Source organism: Centruroides vittatus, unplaced genomic scaffold (assembly GCF_030686945.1).
Source record: "Centruroides vittatus isolate TY-2023 unplaced genomic scaffold, ASM3068694v2 contig_7, whole genome shotgun sequence".
Classification (NCBI taxonomy): Eukaryota; Metazoa; Arthropoda; class Arachnida; order Scorpiones; family Buthidae; genus Centruroides; species Centruroides vittatus.
Window position 1 is genome coordinate 4067070 of NW_027122442.1, and position 21874 is coordinate 4088943.

General features: G+C 36.4%; 1 protein-coding gene across 1 annotated transcript in view; it reads left to right on the plus strand.

Moving 5' to 3' along the window:
- Positions 1-2: 2 nt before the first annotated feature.
- Positions 3-21874, plus strand: part of LOC136980513 (cyclin-dependent kinase 4-like) — a 42618-nt gene continuing 20746 nt past the window's right edge. Inside the window, exons 1-3 of the mRNA XM_067276649.1 lie at positions 3-286; positions 2482-2782; positions 4945-5086. Of these exons, the coding sequence (XP_067132750.1) occupies positions 2511-2782; positions 4945-5086 (414 nt within the window). The 5' untranslated portion in view covers positions 3-286; positions 2482-2510. The remainder of the gene's footprint in view (positions 287-2481; positions 2783-4944; positions 5087-21874) is intronic.

Below are 21874 nucleotides of genomic sequence, written 5' to 3' on the forward strand. Positions count from 1 at the left end.
CGCGTTTTAATCGAGGGAAGAGTAATAATCGAAGCGATAAACCCGCTCGGTCTACGGTGGCAATTCCGGAACGTCGGTCGTGGTTACGTCACGCGGGCCGACCCGTCGGAAAGCACCGCCTTCCTTACGCATTCATTCATCTATAATCGACGACTACTAGTCCGGTAGTGGTTCGGTTAGTCGACGGTGGGTCCGGCCGTTCGTCCGACCTCCGTCCGTTCTTTTTAATACCCATTCAGTACGTAATATACGTCGACGTAGGAAAAGATGTCACGGGAGAACTTAGGTACGTTCGATTTTAACTTGATTTTCCAACCGTAACGGGAAAAGAACGTGCGCGGATAAAGAAATAACTATCCGCGATCGAACAATGTAGTCGTCGCCGGTCGGTTGTCACTCGGGTCAGCTGTTGACTCGAGCCCCGGGACAAAGAGCCGAAATCGCTCTCGCGTGTTCCCTATCGATTCGATTTACCGGGCGCTAACTTCCCTACGGTTAACTGAAGGTACAGTAGGTTCTTTCGATTTTCGACCGGAAAGGAGTAAGTAACGTTGGACGGCATCGTATTATTCGTAGTACCTCTCCGGATAACCTAGGCGCGCGCCTCTTTCGTAGAAAAATGGTTTTCGACCGGTCCGAAGGGTAGACGTACGAGTCGACAAACTAGACCGATAAATTAGCGATTTTTATCGAAACGTCTAGAAGTATTACCTCCGAGGGGGTTGGCGTAACGAAACGCGTTAGTATAGAAACGGTACCGTTACCGTGGCCGAGAGCAAATATTTCGGACGGTCTTTTTAATTTTGTGGTGGAAAAAGCCGTCTTTGTTTCGAATTCGAAAAGTTCGGGAGTCGGCGGTTAAACGTCGACCTTCTTTCAAATGCTTTGTTCTCGGTTCCAACTTTGTTTCGATTCTTTGGCGCGGTATCCGGTTCGTTTTTAATCGGCGTTTAACCATACCAAACGACGGAAGGGCACCTTTACGATTCCTATTCATTTTTCGATATTTATCCGGACGGAAAGGTCGGTGTACCGTAATGGAAAGTACTTCCGCCCACCGACCGACTCATCGGTACCGCTTCCGAAAATTCCCCAACGCTCCACCTTTCTTCTGGCGCGTACCGAAATTCCGATGACGTTTCTGAACCGCGAAAGTCCGGTGGGGCCCCGAAAATGCCACCGGCTCTAAACGACATTCTTCCGAAATAACGCCCGAAGCCACCCGGGTTTCGAGCGGACCGGTTAACCGACTTCCAACCAAACGGGTCTCTTCGGGTCCCAATTCGAGGTGGTTCCGCCGCCTTTCGGGAAGTCGAAAAGGGAGAACGGGTTCGGTCCGTTTTCGGCGAAATAAAGGCAGAAAGAAAATAAATGTGGGTTTTCTTGGTGGCAAACCCGTTTTTCTCTGTCCGTTAGCGCTCCCGACGCTTTTCCACGTCCGGCATCGCGCATTCTTTCGCGCCTTCCGTTTTACTAATTTCGGGTTTTCTTCGCTATCTCGCGCGCGGATCTTCCTCCCTTTTCCTTCGCAAGTGGCACATTTCTCTTTTTTCCAAACTTCTTTCGAAGAAAACAACATACCCGGCCTGGCTACTTAAACCGGTATCGGGTCCCGACCAAGATGCGCTCAGTAATTTTCCTCCGCCGGGAAAGATTATCCCAGTGGTTATTTCCGTGGTGTTCCACTTTTCTGGATGGCCGGCGCAACTACTGCCGATCGATCCGATTTACAAAATTTCCGTTTTTGGGGTCCGAGGGAAGGAAATTCGCTTCCGAATTAGAAATTAAGCGGCGAAGCGCGACTTCAGAAAGACCGAGTTATCTCGAAAGGAAATGGATAGTTCAGATAAAAAGTGGAGGTAGAGATTACCGAGTTCGATAGGCCGACGTTTATAAATCTCGCCGAGTTCAAAGGACGGACGAAAATTTTTCGCATTTTTGTGCGGACGCGTATCCTAGAAACGAGTACGAACGCGTAAAAGAATTAGAATTAGACGATTCGTCGGTCGTCGTCGTCGTCGTTCTTCCCGAAAGAATCGAATCCGAACAACCTCCCTTCGCCGACTGAATTCTCGGAACGGGAGGAGGTCCTCGGAGACATCGCCGGAAGCGCTCTTTGGGGACCATCTGCCGGAAACTCCGAACCGTTTCCGGTTTCCCGTCCCCCTCGGCGTCCGAGGCGTTTCCGTTCCGAGTCCTTCCGCAACGGTTAAATCCGAGTGTGGAATCCCGACGATTGTCGGGTATCGACGGAGGGAATACATCCGTCTTTGTTATTTAACGCCGGCGTCGATTGCGCGGAACCGTAGGAAACGTCGATTCTTCTCCCGGACTAATAATTAGCCAACCCGGAGATGAGTCATTTCCTACGTCTCTTTCGAACAATGCCTCGGAAAGCGTTTTCTCATCCGTCGATGGCAGCGAAGAATCGCGACGCTTCGACCGATGGCTTCTTTACCCGTCGCCTTTTTATATTTTCAGCCACGTGACGTCGTCGATCATCGACAGTCATGCCCAGTCCCGCGGGAACGGCCGCCGATGCCGGGGGAAACGCGGCCGACGACGAGCCCCACGACGCCAAGAACTACGAGGAACTGTCGGTCATCGGCACGGGAGCTTACGGAACCGTCTACAAGGCGAAGGACGTGGCCCACGACGGTCGTCTGGTGGCCGTCAAGAAAGTGCGCGTGCCCCTGACCGAGGACGGAGTGCCCATCAGCACTCTGAGAGAAATCTCCCTACTCAAGCAGCTGGAATGCTTCGAGCACCCCAACATCGTCAGGTACGCCGCGCTCCGACGCGTCGCCGGCACCCGCCGCGCCGTTTCCCGTCTAGACCGAAAACTATGCGACGCGGGTCGGCTGTCGACCTCGCGTGGGTGTCTTACCGACCACGTCGAGATTTCGTCCCTCCGTCCGACCCGGAGGGACATGACTGGCGGAAACTTTAAGGGATGGTAACGGATCGCCCGCGCCCAAGACGCGCGCCGATGCGCCGGATGGCTGCGCCGACCGGAATCTGGCTCCTCCCTCCCTAGAAGACGACCGCCATTCGAGTTGGGGAAATCCCCGCAACTTCCAAGTCGCGGCTTCCGGTCACTCGAGAGGAGGAGGCGTCGAGCGGGAACGGGCGGAGACCGAACGCGTGACGTTACAGACGTGGAAGAGTTTTCTTCCTCGGGGCAAGGACGAGTACACTTCCGTTCTTTGTCTAGCCCGGGACTCACCCGGATTTCGGTCGAGGTCACCGTCTAACAGATACTCTTCTCGGCGTCGAGCGAAACAAAAAAAAACGCCGTTTGCGACGCGTCGTTTTGTCCAGACGCGTCGCGTGGCGACGAAAGAAGGCGGTCGAGATCCGAGAAACTCCTCGATGCGCATTTTAAGGGTCCGACCGGATAAACGAAGGAGTATTTGCCGCCGTTCGCCTCCCACGCGGATTTAAAGGGGAGGAGAGAAACTAGGCGGAAGACACCGCCCGGGCGGCCGCGGCCCGGTCCGACGGGGGGATCCGGCCGGGCGGCGCGATCGTTTCTCTCGGTTCGTCCCTCCCCGGGCCGGGTCGTCCGTTCCCGACGATTCCTTTCGAGTTTTTTCTCGTCTTTCCGCCGACCTCGCTCCCACCGACGACTCGTCCCACGTTGGAAGAGGCCCGGAAGCCGCGCCCGATGATGCACATTCCTCTAATCGAAAGGAAAACGCGATAGCATTAGCGACGCGACGTTGTGTTTTTCGCCGTCGCGTCTCTTACCGACATCTCGGCCAGACAAAACCACATCTACAATTACGGGAAAACGGCCATTTCGCTTCTACCGAGACGGAAACTTCCGACGTTCGGAAAACTATTAGAACGAAAGCTCTCCCGTTTCCGATTTTCCATTCCAAATCGAACCTCTTCCGATGTGGTCGTCGTCGCGCCGTCCGATCCGCGGGAGGTCTTTACGGCAGCGCGCGCTGGACTCCGGAGGAGGCGGAAATCGGAATGGCGGAGGCGGTTGCATTTGCCTCTCCCGTAACGGTCGCAGTCATCGACGACAATATTTGTTACTCGCGCGAAATTTTATATGCCAGCCAACGGACCGTGGGGGCAGAAGGCCTCTTTCGGATGCCCTTTTTTTCCGCGTTCCATCGCTCGGCGTATGGAACGTGGAGAAAAGGTTCGCCGCTAAAGTTTAGAACCTCTTCCGGAAATCTCTTTTCTTCCGAATCGAATTCGAGACTACTTCCCCAATGCGGTTTTTTTTTTAAATTTTTTTGGTGTTATCTCTAAAACGCGAGGATTATTCACCAGATAAAAGAGTGGCGATGCGCGACGGCATATCGGTCGCGCGTCGCGAGCGGACATCCGACACGCAGTCTCTCTTCCGCCTCTTCCTGTCGCGTAACGAAACGGAAAGTCCTCCGTGACTTTTCGAACGATAAGCCCGATTGTTATTTTTCTTCGATGCTCTCAAAATTTGTTGTCGGGGGATCGTCCAAAAGAAGACAACAAAGATTTTTAATTGCAGATATTCTCGAAAAATAGTTACGAATCGCTTTCTGAACGATTATCGGATGCGTCGCGTGTGGCGATCCGCTTCCCTTCCCACGTTCGAGAACGTTTATAACTAGGCAACGAATTTCCCTCTTTCTTTTGTTACGACCGGACACGCCGGGTGTCGGGCCGAGTTAAAAAAGAGCAGGTGTCGAGAGCGACGAGTGGGCCAGGTGTTCGGCGGACTCGCGACCTCCTTTCGTTTCCGGCCCGTAAGAATCGGATAACGTCGAACGCGTTACGCGCTCGCGGCGGAAAGACTTCGTTTTCGTTCCAAGTATATGCGTTTGGATTAAAACGTTAACGGACGAATCGACGTTATACCGAAATGTTCGCGTATTCCGCCGTAGGAAACTCTTATCGCGTCGGAATAACGTAAATGGACTTTAAAAGAGTAAATTGTATTTTTAGATTATTAGACATCTGTCACGGAAGACAAATAGAAAAGGAAAAACAACTAGTCTTGTATCTAGTATTCGAACATATCGATCAAGATATGGCCAAGTACTTGGAGAGTTGTCCTTCGCCCGGTTTGGGTCCCGATAGAATTAAGGTAATTATCGTCCTCTTCCGTTGTTTCTGCCCATTAAAATCTAATTCGAAACAAACATCGACAACAATACTCCCTTCTGTAAACCTTTTCTATTTTTAATTGAAAGATTAAAGTTTAGAGAAACGATGCGCGTTACTTTTTCTTTTTCAGAATACTTAAGTCCGTTCGATCATTGTCGAATGTCGTACGATGGAGAAATATCTTTTATTGCATAGACATAATTAAGAAAGGGGCGAAGATAATGAAATTTATGGTTCGGTGGAACGAGTGGGGATTTAAGAACGGGATAATGAGGATGTTTCGATCCGACGTTATCGACCGTTAAATTGTCCGAACGAATCCGTAAATAGTTGCCTTTCGTTGTATGTCCCAGAAATAATTATTCTGGATAAAACCCATAATTTTTCCCCAGTAAACTGTTACTAAGAAATCGCTTTTATTTTTATTTGCTTCCGGCGAAATAAAAGTTTACGGATCCGTTACCGGAGAAAGAAGAGTACAGTCGGGAATTTCGATCGTCGACGGTCTTATCGAATCTTTACATCCCGTTAAATTAATCTTTGTATTAATTATATGCGTACATAGTGAAAATAAGTAAAAAATTATTGACTGGATGAGGGAATTTTCGATATAGTTACGTGTCGGATATCTGTGAATTCTGTTCATTTAAACAATTCGAATGTTCGAATTTAAACAATTCGATTTCGCTAGTTCTGTGTTGCAATTCTTTTACTCGGTCGTTTTTTACGCAATATTGAAACTAAAAGTGATGGCGAGATCTACGTAGTATAAAAATACACGTAATAAATATTTATATATGTAATAAAATTCGTTCGAAACGAGGATTGCCAGGAACTCGATTTTGAACCGGATGGTCCGGTTGGTATTTATTCCGTTCCGACGAGACCAAACGCTCGTTATTATTTAGAAGATCGTTTGATAGGAAATTCTAATTTATTCTCCGCTTATTTTATTTATACGCAGAGAACAAATTATAGAATTTTAATAGTGTCTATACCGAAAGCAAAGATTCTGAAAAAATTCAACATAAAATAAACAGAATATCAGTTAATATCTCGCTGTGTATATTTTAAATATTTATTGTTGTAACACTATTAACTTTTTCCTTCTAACTTTTCTGTTTTGTGAGTACAATGAAGGATTTTTTCATATCCTTCGTGTAAATAAAGAACGGAGAAAAGGCGAAAATGTCTAAGCTGATTGTGATTCGAAACCGGATCCTAGAGAAGACAATCTGGTGCCTTCGCCTGGGCCAACGGGCAGTTGATGATAACACTTCTGATTTAACGTTAAGATTTTAATATTAGTTTCATCTGTAATGAAAACACTAAATTTACTCCAGCAAATTCAATAATCCATTTTTTCCAAGCTGAGTACCTTATTTATACAACACAAACTCCATATAGGCACATTTTCACATATCCATGAGTTGGTATTTGCAACCATTTATCCCATATTCACAAAGCTAATCGCTTATCCTCGTAAGAGTTAAACAACGGGTGAAGAGGCAGTTCAATGATGTTTATTTCTTTTATCTTAAATATTTTTTTTACAGTAATTCGTATTGTGTACAGTTCGTAAATAGTATTTAGAAGTTTTTACTTTTCCCTGTGTTGTGTATAACAGAGGGAAAGTATGGCGATGGATCAAAAAAATGACCCTCCCCAGGTTTTTGGACTCAGGACACCTTGAAACGTCCAGAAATGCAAAAAAATCCGTGTTTCTTTCTGTACTTATGAATGTTTGTGTATATATGTGCGTGTGCGGGAGGTATAATTTTGTTCACCTACTTTGAAGCTTAATGACTCCTATGCTTTTCGTCGAAAATTCCTGAAATTTTGGAGGAAGATTTGTTTATTAGAGAAATTGATGCTATTAAATTTTCGTGATTAAAGGTCGAGGGAGTGGGGAGATAAAGGGGGTCGTATGTATCTCCAGTAAGGTCAAACTTAATGACGATTTTACTCGTTATTAGCATTTACTATTTTTCATAAAACCCATCCCTACCCTCAAAATTAAGGTTTTTGCCTTTTTATAATAGTTTAAAATATTTTAAATTTTTAAAATAAAATATGACAATAGATGGCGCCACAAAATGTTGCCGGGAAACTTAAGCAACTCGTTGCTAGATTTTTTTGAGTTGATATAACATATGCATTCATTCGGTGGATAATAAACGCTGTGTTTTATGTTAGTAAGCATTATGAATGTCAGCGTTCTGTTTAATCATGGGAATATAATTTTATTTTTTAATCCTTGCAAATCAATGTCATCTAAACAAATGATGACGATATTCCTTGTCATCATTGGTCGTTTGATTTGTTAGATCGTTTCTAGAAGGGAAATTCAGCAGCTATGGTTGCTTGCGCTTTCGTGGTAAATGATTTTAAGATACATTATGAAGTGAGAGATTACTTAGAACTTATGCAAAAACGTGTTTTTATTGTTCAATTATTTTTTAAACAATTGAAATTAATAATTAAGTAAATAATAATTCATGTTTTTCATCTCCTAACCTTATTTCTTTCCTTATTCTCGGCAGTTTTTGGAATGCAAACCTCCACAAATGTTGAGTTATTGTAGAGCCAAACTCCATTGCAAAGTCAAAGACAAGTCATTGTTGCAACAATTTCTCTAATCTACTTTTTTCAACCGTGTTTAATAAGAACATTTTAGCCATTAAAATTTTTCATATCATTTTTATAACAAAATAACTTAATTTAAATTATTTTGATGTACTGAGTTTACGTTTTTTCAGTTTGACTTTTTTCGCGTTGTGGGAACAAAGCCTTTTTCCAGCCTCATAGTAGGTTTGGCCAAGCCCACAATGGGGAGGAAGGAGCCCAATGTATCCGCGACATATCAACCAGAAAAATTTCTGGGGCCGGTCGCCCGGATTCGATTCGGGTCCTCCAAAGCAGCCTTAATTCGTCGGGCTTGATGTGATTAGGAATGAACGATGGTGTTCATGCTATTGATGGCTTTTTTTGGGTCATTGATCTTCTTGGTTCTTGATATTGCTCCTGCAGTATTCTGAAATGAATGGGAGTAGAATTTTTGTTGGGTTAATGTTACTCTAGGTATACAAAATGGCGGCTCGTCTCTGACTCCAGCATACAGAAGCGAGGAAACAGTGGGGACGCACGTTTTCTAAACCTAACCTATTTTAATAAATTATCATAATTATTAGCAACTAAATTATTAGAATAGGTTAGGTTTAGAAAAAGTGCGTTCCTACTGTTTCCTCGCTTCTGTATGCTGGAGTCAGAGACGAGCCGCCATTTTGTATACCTAGGGTAACATTAACCGAACTTTCAATAAAAAAACAAAATAAAGCATTTTTGCTTGAACTAACTAAACTATTTTAGTAAACTTATGAATTATATTGGAACGCTTTTTTTTATTTATATTTAGTTTTTTAAATCTCGTTTCATGATTAAAAAAGTCTGATGCGACAAACTGTTAACTAAAATAATTAAGCAGTACAAATAGTTCGAAAAAATATAAAATTTTTGTACAAATTATAAGATGTAGACCATAAAAATTATTTTAATGCATGTAGGCAGACAGTTAACACCCAATTAAGGTTAGGAGTAGGCTGGTTAATAGTAAGCAAAGTATAAATAGTTTCATGTGGAAAGAGTTTTTATACATTATAACACTTCATAATTATTTTCTGTTCTGAAATTTTACACTTTAAAGTACCAGCTGAATCCTATAGATTCTTGACAGTTCTAATCATGCCAACACTATGATCAGGATTATTTTAATTGATGGGAAATTTATTATCACCGAAAATACTGAAAGAAACCTCAAGTGCATTAGAGAATATTTTGTGCCTTTTGATAGGTGAAGCTGGAAAATTGCTTGTTTTTAGATGAATTATATAGTGCAGGTATAGGAAAAAGTGAACATTGTACTTCACCTTGTTTACTAATGTACTTACAGTTATTTAGTAAAAACATTCTAGCTATGTTTGAAGTTATGCAATGCTAACTGTAGTTAGATGAAAGCACTATTACTTCATATGTTTTTCTTAAAATTTATACTATTTAATGTCAAGATTAATTAGTTTACAAAGAGTTTACACGAGTATCCATTATTTTGTTTCAACATACAAACATGAGCTTGTATTAATACAAAAACAATAAATATAATTAAAGTCAAAAGATTAAACTTATCTTTTTTCAGATTAGTCAAAAATGTTAACAAATTTAACTAATCAATAATGTTGAAAAACAAAGAAATAGACAATGAAACAATGTAAAAAATTTACTGTTTACTAACATCATAAACAGTGTTATTTTTTAAATAATAACTTTCAATTAATAATTATTATTATTTATTTAAAAGTTTGGAAATTCAAATTACTGTATATTGATCTACAAATTACAGCTATTGTATTTGATTATTTAAAGAAATACTATTGAGATTTTCTTACACTCAACTCTCTATTGATGAACATCTTACAATAATAAACTGATTTTTACCCAAAACTCCTAAAATATGATTCTAATAAAGTTTCAATTAATATGAATAGATGGACAGAATGCAAAGGTTAAGTGTTATTTAAAAGAATTTAGCCATTCTTTATATAATAATTTTTAAATTACAGCATAATCATTAACTGAAATATTTTTTAAACATTAAAACTAAAATACTTTTTCAATTTCTCTTAACATTATTACCTGAAGTTATCGATGCAGATGATTATGTTAAGCATTTAATCTATGGGGTTTAATAATGCATTTATTACATTATTTATCATTAGTAGAAAAGATATAGCTATCATGTTTGGTAACATGAAGTTCATCAGTATGGATATATATCTTAATTCTTATTAATATTTAGCTAAGAAATATCATTATCAAAACATAAAAATAGGGTTGTTTACATAAGTTATAGTATTATTGTAATATTAAATTTGAAAAATAATGGATATATTAATTAAAACAGCAGTGGCGTGCCGTGACATTTGATGATAGGGAAGCTGTGTTTCTGTAAGAAGCCGACTTCCAGGGGCAATCAGTTAATTGCGCGTCAGTGATGGTTTAGGGCAGTGGTTCTTAACCTTTTTATACTCGCGGCCCACCAAATATTTCATAATTTTTTTGTGACCCCCATTTTTTAATAATAATTTATATTTGATAATTTGATAATTTATTTATAATAAATTGATTTTTTATTATTGCTTTATTTTTATATAATAAATGTAAATCATAACTTTATTATTTCATTATCTATTTAAATAACATTCAAACTTCACAATTAAACATGAAAACTCATTAATTTTTAACAGAAAATAAAATAAGAAACATGTCGATAAATCGATCCAATGTCGATGCTAAAACTAAACTAAAACTAAAACGCCCACTTGTGGTAAGGATTTTGCATATCTTTTGCAAAAATATTTAAATTTTCAAAGCCTACTATTTTTCCTAATTATTTTTAAAATTCCAAGCATTAATAGTTTCTTAAAATTGCTTTGGAATAAAAGAAGTAAATACTGCGGTGTAAGTAGCATATTTACATTTATTTCTTCTGTACTAACAAAGTTGTATGTAGGAAGAAATACAAAATAAATAAATAAAAACTAAATAGGAAAACTTTATCTTTCTTATTTCACTTTTCAATACGATATTCGGATTATACATCAATTTTCTTTTTATTATATTCTGAAGGAAATTTTGCATAATTTGGCGGCCCCCGGCAAACTTCTTATGGTCCCCCAGGGGCCGCGGCCCCCTGTTAAGAATTACTGGTCTAGGGTCCATTCGTATTCATTTGTTCGATAAGCCAGTAAAAACTGTAGACTTCTCTAAATGTATTTTTACTATCACAATTACATTCTGAATCGCTAGCCACGATATAAGGGCTAAAATTAAAAATAAATTATAAAAACTTACTCGGTGAAATAAAATGTGCGGTGGATATACATACCTGGTACAATGTATTGTTCGATTGTATTAATATACTTTTAAAGAAAATTATAATTAAAATATAGCTTTGTAAAGAAACGTACATAAAAATAACATAAAATATTCTTTACTTTTTAAATCTTAAAACAATCCACTTAGTCAAATATCTTGATACGAGTAGCTAATGGATGGAACTAGTGACGGTCCAGGTAGGTGTGTAGTGAGTGTGTGCGTGCCAAATCCCGAGGGTGCCGATACCGGTCAATGTCAAATGCCTCTTTTGTCGCATCACTAGTATATCTCAAAGGACGCCACAGGGCTGTTGTAAATTTTAAACGTTTCTCACCGTAGCTGTAAAAATCTAACTATGTTAAACTTAATAGTCATTCGTTTTCTAACTAATTCGTTTTAATACCAGGTGTACACGGAAATCAGTTTCCCACTGTACTGAGCGAGTGATTGGTTCTGTTAAGCTTTTGTTGAAGTAAAATTCTGGCTCTTTCAACAGGGTTTTATTTATGTCCCCATTCCCTAATCTCTTAATTATTTAGTCACTTCTTAAGTAGAAATAAGTCGAAACCAGTTACTTTGTACCTGAATATCTGTAGTCTTGGGAAAACAGTGGAAAGACAAATTTTTATGACAACGGATATATAAATCGTAAATTTAAGGAAAATAAATTCTAGAGCTTTTTTTTGTACCATTGTATGTACTGTACGGCTCATTCATTAAATTTGGTTGTAAATGATGCTGCCAAAGTAACAGTTAATTTTTAACACTGTACTAGAATTAGTACACGTTTTTTCTGCATCCCCTTACAGATGGGACATACTAAATCGTAATATCACCGGTTTAACATTGAAATCCGTAAGTAATATAAGATGGGAGAGCAGAATAAACGCGGAATAAATATATCAAATATTTTAATGGATTTTTTTAAACTCCTGTCAACTATACAGAACTATCATAAAAACATGCAGTAAACTCCTATCGGTTGGGTTAAGTTATAAATCTAGTCCAAGGGTGGGCAACCTTTTTTATAACACGGGCCAGAATAAATTTTACGTTTTTTCCGCGGGCCGTAGTAGTTAATTGACGCCTTTTTGTGACTCGTAATTTTTTTAGTCTGCAAATATGAAATAAATAAATAAAAAGTTTATTACTACATTTATTTCTCTTATCGTTTTCGAAAATTACAAAGAATTGGAAAATTAACTATTAATTAGTTATTTTTCCAATTTAATAATCTATTAAAAATCTCGCGGGCCGGGGTTGCCCGCCGTTGATCTAGTCTACTCGTGATTCACGTAATCGGGCGAGGGCGGCCGAATATCTAGCAGGCAGGCGGCTAAACAGCCCACAACCGGTCCGGGATATAAAATTAGAAGCTTTATGTGTGAAGCATCCACCAGCTAAACCGTGACGTTGGTGCTCTGTAAAGCGCATGCGCCAATGTCTATAATCTGGCTGCTTGGAAGTTGACAGGCAGGTGGCTAACAGCCCACAACCGCTCCGGGATATAAAGCTGTACTCTTTACGAGTGTGTCGCTTCTACCAGCTAAACGGGGTGAGGTTGGTGCACTGTAAACCGCATGTGCTAATGCCTATATAATCTGGCTGATTGGAGACTGACCCGGTTTCGACATTCCTTCCGCCACCGAATTATTCGAATATACAATAGCAATCTTATCGTTTTTTTTCACATGTAGTATAGAAATTTGTAAAAGATACATAATGCAGTTATAATAAAATATTAATTTTAATTAATTCAAAGTACGTTAAAATATGAAAATTTATATTTTATAAAATTCAAGGGAAGGTCATTGGAAGGTGGAATCGGCGCTTTCATCGCTTCCAATGACGGCACGCCACTGTAAAACAGAATCAAGAATAGAAATTTTTAGACTAGTATATGGAAGTTTTTCTTATAGTTCTTTGTAATGTACTCAAATGAGCGAACTCTGACATGAAACTAAATTTTAATTGACTGAAATCTTTGAGAAATTTCATGAATATCATGCTTTTAATTTTATTGTTTCTAAATGAACTTCCATTGGCAATATTTCAGCAAAAATCAGAGAAACGAAGAGTAATCAAAGCATCATGTAAGCTGATAGATGTTTGGTTCAATTGTTTAAATGAACAATATAATCATCAAATTATACTGTTTGAGAGAAAAAGTATTTTTATTCATAAAATATATTAGCTACTTTGCAATGAACAGTAAAATGTCTTACTTTGCACCAATACTGTTATAACTAAAATTCAATGATGTAGTTTAGATGCTTTAATAATATTATTCTTATCTTGCAAAAATCTTATCAATACGTATCAGACATAATAATTTATTACAGGTATTTGGTATTATATTGAAATATACAATTATAAATAGTTCCGATTATATCATGTGTTTCAGATTTAAAATTTTTCAGTACTGCATTTTTTTCTTACAATTATTTAGAAATTTATAATTTTGTCTAAGTTGGAACTTACTTTGCTTAAATTAAGGATCCTCAAACTTTTATTAAACCCCTCTTCTCTCTTTGCTAATAAAGTTTGTAATAATATTAATAAATAAATCTAGTTAGTCAATATTAATTCACATACTGTTTTCATAAAAAAATCTACTTAGTGTTCAAATTCCCATATATATAACCCAATGAACTGTTTACAAACATCTCTGACCAATTTTCTACCCTCAAAAAATGATTTATTGGCCACTTTGGGGATCCCTAGTTTAAATTAAGGTTTGTGAAATTAAAACAATTTCGAATTTTGAATTTGAGTCACAATATGAAGATTTATTTGTATTACTGTAATAATACTGAATTCATTACTGTTTTTCTTAAATTTTCTTGCTTTTTTCAAGAAAGTAAATTAATATAAAAACATATGGCTTATAAAATTTATACTTCCGATTCAATGATGTTGAAAGCATCGTGTTTGTGTTCTGACTAGAATGAACTGGAATCTGAACAAATAAAATCTGTCTTTAATCTTATGCAAATGGCTAAATAAACTTTGTGCAAATAACAATTCAGTTATGACGTAACTTGAAGTTTTTTCCAGGATTAAGTTTTAAGAAACTAGTAAAGATTTGGATGGAAAAGAGCACTCACACTGGATGACAAATAAACTGCACTATAAACATTCATGCATTGCGCATATTACCAACACTGGACAATAGGTTTATAGCGTGGTCGATTATCTTTGTAAAGTAAAGAAGAATCTTTACTAGTTTCTCAAATTATGCAATGAAGCAATTGTTCAATAGTTATATCTTTGTGTCTAACTTGTATGACAAATAGAAGAAGAAATAGGATTCCTATCAATAATAAAACAGTTATTTCTGAGGCTTGGAGAAATTTCAGAAAGAAATTGGAACGTAAATGATTTTTAAAATTATTATATTATTTAAAATAACTTAACTTTTCTAATAGATTAACAAATAACTGAGGAATTCCTGTAGAAAGCAGAAATTTATCATATTTTTTATTTTAATAAAATTAGATCAATAAGTAGGTGTTATATCAAAGAGTATTACTGATTGAAAGAACATATAAAGATGACTTTAGATAAGGAATCATTACACAAGTTGTAAAGAGAGTTATTGAATAAATAAATGCATGTAGAAATATTGACATTTAAGAAATATATATTAAAAAACTATTAATTTTGAAGCATTATTTTCATAAAATATATCAGACATTCAGATTAACAAAAGATCTATAAATAATATGAAATTATTAGAAAAGAAAGTGATGAATATAAGTGCTATAATTCTTTCTTTTATTTGGAAGTGATAATACTATAGATGGGACTTTATTAAAAACACTATTAAGATAATCTTAATAGTGTTTTTAATTAATTATTATATAAAAAAATATTAATAATTTAAATATATTTCAGATAAATTTCCTTTATATAGTTGATTTTAAAAATTTCTAGGCAGCATATTATTGGATTTTGAAATTTGTTTAAAATTTAAATGATTTTATAATTTATACTGTAAGAAAAATTTCAGATAATGGATTGTTTTCTTTAAATTTAATTTTGTTATTAATCAGAACTTTAGTAAAACATTTTGTAAGAATAGTGTGTATATGTAAGGTGACAACCGTCCTCCTTTAGGGAGGATAGTCCTTCTTTTGTAAGTTCTTTCCTCCCTTGAAAAGTGTCCTCCTTCGTATCCTCCTTTTCGATATTTGAAGATCAATCTGTAAATCTCCATATTCGATTGATGCCGAGCTGATCCGTTGCATAAAAAGGCTTTTGATATATTGTATTTCAAAAATTTATTAAATAAGACATTGTATAGGAGAAATTCCTGGAATATTTCCATTTTTGAAATGTTTCAAATGAAAAAGAAAAGAAAAAATATGAAAAAAGTAAGCATATCCTGTGAATGGAATTTAATTTAATAATACTGGATGACAGATTTTTGTGAGAATAAACGAACAAAAAATAATGTTTAAAGGATTTTTATAAAACTTGTTTAGTGGTGGAACTCTTAAAAAGATATTCATATATTAGAAAAGAATGGTTGTTAGTAGAAATAAAATCGAATAAAATTTGCAAAAATTTAATCTGGTTTTATTTCGAGAAAAATTTAACTTGTTTTATTAATAAAAGTTGAGTGTTTTCTGTTCCTATCTTGCAAGCAGCTTCAAAAAGAATACCTTTTATTTTAGTATAGATGATCCTTATTTCTTTTAAGTGTTGAAAAAACAGTGGTGTAAAAGTCCAAGTTTAGCTTAAATTAAGTGAAATCCAAATGCATTTAAGACAATGAAATAAAATAATTTAATGCTTCAACATGTACAATATATTTGTTTCAATACAGATGTTATAGCTGTAATTGTATTTATAACTACAGCATATCTGATAAATGTTCTGATATTGATTTCTTTTTATACTTACTTAATTACATTTTATTATTAGAGTTACAGCAAAAAACTTTAATTAATATAATTTTTTATTTAAGTCAGAACAATTTACATATACTGATAAGTAATATCAAATAAATAATACAAAGTAATTTCTTAAAAATATTTGTTGACTAACTATAAATTATAAAGCATTAAATAGAAAATAAATAGGATTTTAAACTGAATGTTAAAATTATTATCAACTGTTGCACAATGCCATGCTAATTGCTCCTAAATCTTATTTGCATATTGAACTCTAATTAATGGTGGTCTTTGTCTTTCTATTACTCTAGTGAGTGATAAAGCTATTACTTTAGAATAAGAAAACAAAATATTGAAATGTCATCTGCTAGTAATATTTCAGAAATAATAAAGTAAAATTAAACAAAAACAAACAATCAAAAGGAAGATATTCTTTTAATTATTGATTTATCAAAAGGAGAATGTTATTGTTTAAAATAGGTTGGGAGGAAAATACAGTTCAATTGGAGATGATTGACATTCCTATTCTCAATATCTGAAAATTAAAAATAATATTTAAACATCTGTTACATTCACTTTATCAAATTATTTTTATATTTGACTATATTGCGTCTCAATCTTTCTTTCTGACGATAAGTTTAAGATTTAACATATTTTAATTTTCTAGTATAATGTATTTATTAATAATAAAAAATTGTTTTGATCCTTTTTTGAGTATTTTTCACTCTGTGGCCATCAGGAGGGCCTCTTTTATAATCCCATTATGGGTTTGGCCAGATGGTGAGGGACGGGGCATGTCATATTAAGGTGGACCACCACCTGAAAAATTTCTGGGGTTTTTCAACCCATCCAGATTTGATCCCAGCTACCCCAGAGAGAGAGAGAGAGAGAGAGAGCTGTCACCTTGACTGCTTGGCCATCTGGCCTGTATATTTAGATGTTATAAATTACAAATAAATAAATGAAAAACCTTTGTTTATTTCAGGAAGCCAATGTTTTTCATTAAACAAAATAAAATGTTTTTGGTTAAAATTTGATACCCTTAGAACCATTTAACAATTCAGAATGAGGTAGAACAGAATTCATATATTGAAATAAAATTCAAATTATATATCTGGAATAATTACATTAGAATAAAATTTTTGAAAATTAAAAATAATTATAATAGATAAAATAAGGTAAATTAAATAAATGAAAATTAAATTTTAAAATGTATGAAATCTAAGGATAAATAATTTTTAGAAAATATAATAAACACTCTAGACAAATTTTGGTATTAATATCTTATAGAGAGAAAAGAAATTGATGAAATTTAATAATCATAGCCAAGTATTTTGTTAAGCAATGTTTTTTTATAGATAATAATAATAATAATAATAATAATAAATTATTATATTAACATAATAAAAAGTTATAAACAAGATTACAGTTACAAAAGTAAGAGCTGTTTTAACAATGGTTACATATGTTTCTACAATCAGTCAGCTCATACAAACAATGTTTTCCACTGTAGAAGCGATGCTACTAGAGGCATGGTATCTGACTTTGGTGATATAAGTATTACCTGCTATCTAATAAGTTTCAGATGTTTAAGTAAGGGTGCCAGATGGGATCTAGTTGTATCCCTGTGTTTCATTTATTCTTATGTTATCATGGATTACTAATCTCTGCACACAAAGCTAGAACTAATTCAAAATCGTAGGCACAAAAAACCTTTCACACTCTATTTCTAGCAGACAAATTAATGAGCACAAACGTTTTCGGCCGTTTTAAAAGGCCTTCTTCAGGTGCACTGAGGACGGTTGGAAAGTCGGATAGCCAATGTTTACGTGACGTCATTGTTTATGAGGGGTTTCCTCTTACAAGTGACGCCTTAGCAGAGAAGGTTTAAACGAAATTGACCTTGGAAAATATTTTAAGATTAGCCAAGATGCGTGAACTATTGTCGAAGATATGCGAATCGTGAAAGGCGGAAAAAAGGAAATAGAAAGAAAAAGGAAAAAGAAACCTGATAAATTTAGAAACTGCACGAGAGAACGAAACGGACAAGGAGAGGGTGGACCGGCCTATTTAATTAAGGGGGTTATCGAGGAGTGACCGCCAGGCAGGGGAAAGCGAATCTGCATCCCTGCTGTTAATGCAGTTTCCTTTGAGGGATTCTGTAAAGATCTCTATCGCTTCGATTGTTCTAAGTTTGCTAGAGTCAAGAATAGGAACGGTAATCCTAGCATCCTCCCATTCGGCCGTTATACTGGGTTCGCTTGCGTACTGGGCTAGGGTGGAATTAAATTTTTTGTTGCGCGCGTCGTACCTATGCTCAGCTATCCTTTTGGTAAGCGATCTGTTGGTTGAGCCTATGTAGGTTAATTTATTGCTTGGCTTAACTCTATTGTCCACCAGCGGAACAGAGTAGACCCCTGGAATCCTGGCTTCGCTGCATTTATCCTTGTTATTTGTTAGAAGCTTATAAATCGAAGGGCTGCGCTTGTACGTAAGACCAACTTTGGCTTTTTTGGATAAGATTTTATACGCTTGGCTCAACCTAGGGTCGAAATCAACAACAACTTGCTTACTTCGCAGATTATGATGACTGGAACTGACGGCTTTGTTAACACCGCGATCATGTATTCTCTGGGCCAGCACATCTATAAATTTACCGTTGTAACCGTGGGCTACGGCGATGCGTTTGATGTGCTGGATTTCACGAAACGCGTCAAATGTTTGTATAATTTGCATTTGGTAGTATTTGATGCAGCCTGTCCAAAATGCATACTGTTGTGATAGTAAACCTGTGTCTATCCACTTCTGTGTGATTACTCTGGTAACATCAATAGCATGTGATAAGTCCTCCATAGAGCCAAAAACTTGGTATTCATAGATTCACTTTTAGCTAATTAATAAATGTATGTCTTAAATAGTATCTTCTAAATTATAATTAGAGCTGTTACTTGTCTCATTTTATCTATGACAATCACATAGTTTTATCTTTAATCTTGCAAGTGTGCCCAGAATGTCAAAAATCTTTTATTTCACAAACACTTTAAAAATTAAAATAGCAGCTAGGCCACAGGCCCCAGAATTTGTATGATGTACTGGTATGCTGTTAGAGTACTGAAAATGTACACCAGGGCTCTCTACTAATTGAACATGACACCAATGTGGAGCCAGTGTGACACTTGGTGAAAAAGGCTGCCACATAGTGTTCCTCGGGATACCGCCACACCTATCCATGGCAATCATTCCTCCACAGACAGAAGTGGGATTTGTTTGTAAACAATACAGTTGCAATGACTACCAGGCATGCAGCCCTGTATTAAACAGTTAATGGCACCCTGTTGCTAATTGCCTTGTGTGCAGCCCAACTTCATGCAACCTGTTGCAAATGGTTTGGGTGGACACAGATGCACCCGTTGACAGCAACAGGTAGTTTTGGATGTCATATACCATGGCAAATGAGTCACGAGGAACCATTTGGAGATTATGCCAATCTGTGTGCTCTGTCATGCACCAGTGCAGTCCACTCCCTTTTTGGTGTGTTTACAGATGTTCCTGTGTCCATCATGTCACACATCACTGGATGGTACTCACATCATGCCCAACATGTTTGGAAACTACGATAAACTCAGGTTGCACAGCACCAGGATAATCTCGAACTATAGCTGATAGCATTTGCAGCCCAAGCCATCTGCTGGTCTTTATAGCCTGAAACTTGATACCACATGGCCCAATGCATACTCAAACTTAATCATTTGTGTATATCTGTCATCTCTATTGGTCCTACAATTTGCATGTGACTATGCAAGTTGTGATTTCACTTTTGAGGAATGTATTCCAACAAAAAAATATTCTATCTGGAAACTATAAATTTTGAAATAAATTTTGTTGTAAATAATAAAAGTTCCACTGTATCACTAAACCAATAAACAAGCAAAAGAACCACTCACTTTGGAAAGCAAATGTTTTTTGTCCATTTTTAAAAGGACATCTTCAGGCTGGTGTTCTAAATTTGAATCGCACATTTTTTGAACGGATCTTAATCTCTATATTGCTGCTGCTGATCAGAGGATAATTGATTGTCACTGATTGGTGGAAAGGTTGTATATAGCATCTTGATATACATATTGGTTTAGTGAAATAGTGGAACTTTTATTATTAATATTAACCAGTAAATGGTTATTATTTTTTCTGTTGTAAAGTTCTGTATAAGTGTTTGTATATATAGTTGAGCCTACTTAATGTAACACCAGATAAGGGAACCATTTACTTAAGAGAGCACTTTCCCACATTCCCCAATTTTTTTCTCTTGTGTTTTGTATTAGCAGAACATCTGTTAATAGAGTACCAGATAGCAGAGCAGTCCCTTAAATGAACACTGTGTCAGCAGCATTTTTAGAGCAGCAGTCTGAATAAAAAAAAAGCAGTATTCTAAGAGGATTTAAAGGTCTATCTTTAATCTTATAATATATGACTTCCCAGGGCACATCATGACAGGGATCTCTAGTCTTACACTATGGAATGTTATGTGGAGATTTGGTGAAACCGTCCATTGGTTAATTTTCTAATAAACAGACATTGAAAAGATTTGTATAGAATTGTAATAAACAGGTTTTTTTAAACACACAATATAAGAAGCAATTACATATTTAAAAAAGTATCATAAAATATCTTTGAACAAACAGTGTAGATTGCATGCATGTCCTGGTCTCAAGTAGACAAGACAAGAAATGATTAGCAACCAGAATTCAGAGGTCACATAACTTTAAGATGGTAATGTACTTTTTATACTGTATAGTACATTCCATTAGAGAAGCATTTAAAAATTTTGGATCAAGGATATTCACATCTCAGCTGGACCACCTGTTGTATTTCTGTGATGAAGTGAATGTGGTTGGTTGGTTAAGTTATGGCAATGCTACACTTGGGCGATCTGCCTAGAGGGAATGCCTTCCGGGAGGTCTTTTTAAGGGAAACTAGCCCCTATTTAGGTGTTAAAGGTGTGGAGAAAACCCGGAAAACACCACGTGGCCAGCCTGTCCGAGTGAGGTGCGAACCCACAACCGAATTCCCAGTGTTCAGAGAACAAAGACTGCTTGGCCACTGGTTGGCCCATGAAGTGGATGTGACAAATTTATTAAAAATGTATTTACTGATTATTCAATAGAACAATAAAATTGATGATGTAAGAATGGAAACCAAAATATAAGTACAGTAAAATTATGTGATATTGACTAATGTTTCCAAGAGTGTTATAAGTTACATAGAGCTACTAAGACATGAAAAAGTGAAGAGAATATCATTAACAACTCCATGAGTGATATTGTTACTTTGGATAATAGAGCATGTTGAAATGATCCTGAGGGTGCTCTCTTAAGCAGACACAACTGTATTTTCCAGCATTAAAGCAATGTTTTTGAAGTAAGAAACGAGAAAATTATCATCCAGGCATTTTCTTACTTATATAATGATCAGCGTGAAGTCCAATCCTAGTTTATGATCAACTTACAAGATGAACTCTGGACAACGGATATCCTTTTTAGTTTAATGCCTGGATGGTAATTTTCTCGTTTCTTACTTATATAATGATCGGGGTAAAGTCCAATCCTAGTTTATAATGTTTTTGAATTTTGAGAAGATGCAATTTGCTTAAATAAATTATCCTATGATGATAAAATGATTGCATTTAACAACCTCTTTAATATATTGAGCTTAATATTTCAATGATCACACAATATTACTTTCCTGGCTCTGTTATAACATTTACATTTACTAAAGGATTAGAAGGCCTCCACCTGCTCTGTTATAACAGAGGAAAATTATGACAATAGGTCAAAAAATAATCCCCAAGACATTTACATTTTTTTTTTTTTTTTGGATTCAGGAAGCTTGAAATGTTGAGAAATGTAAAAAAAATTGGGAATTTTTCTGTATGTATGGATGTG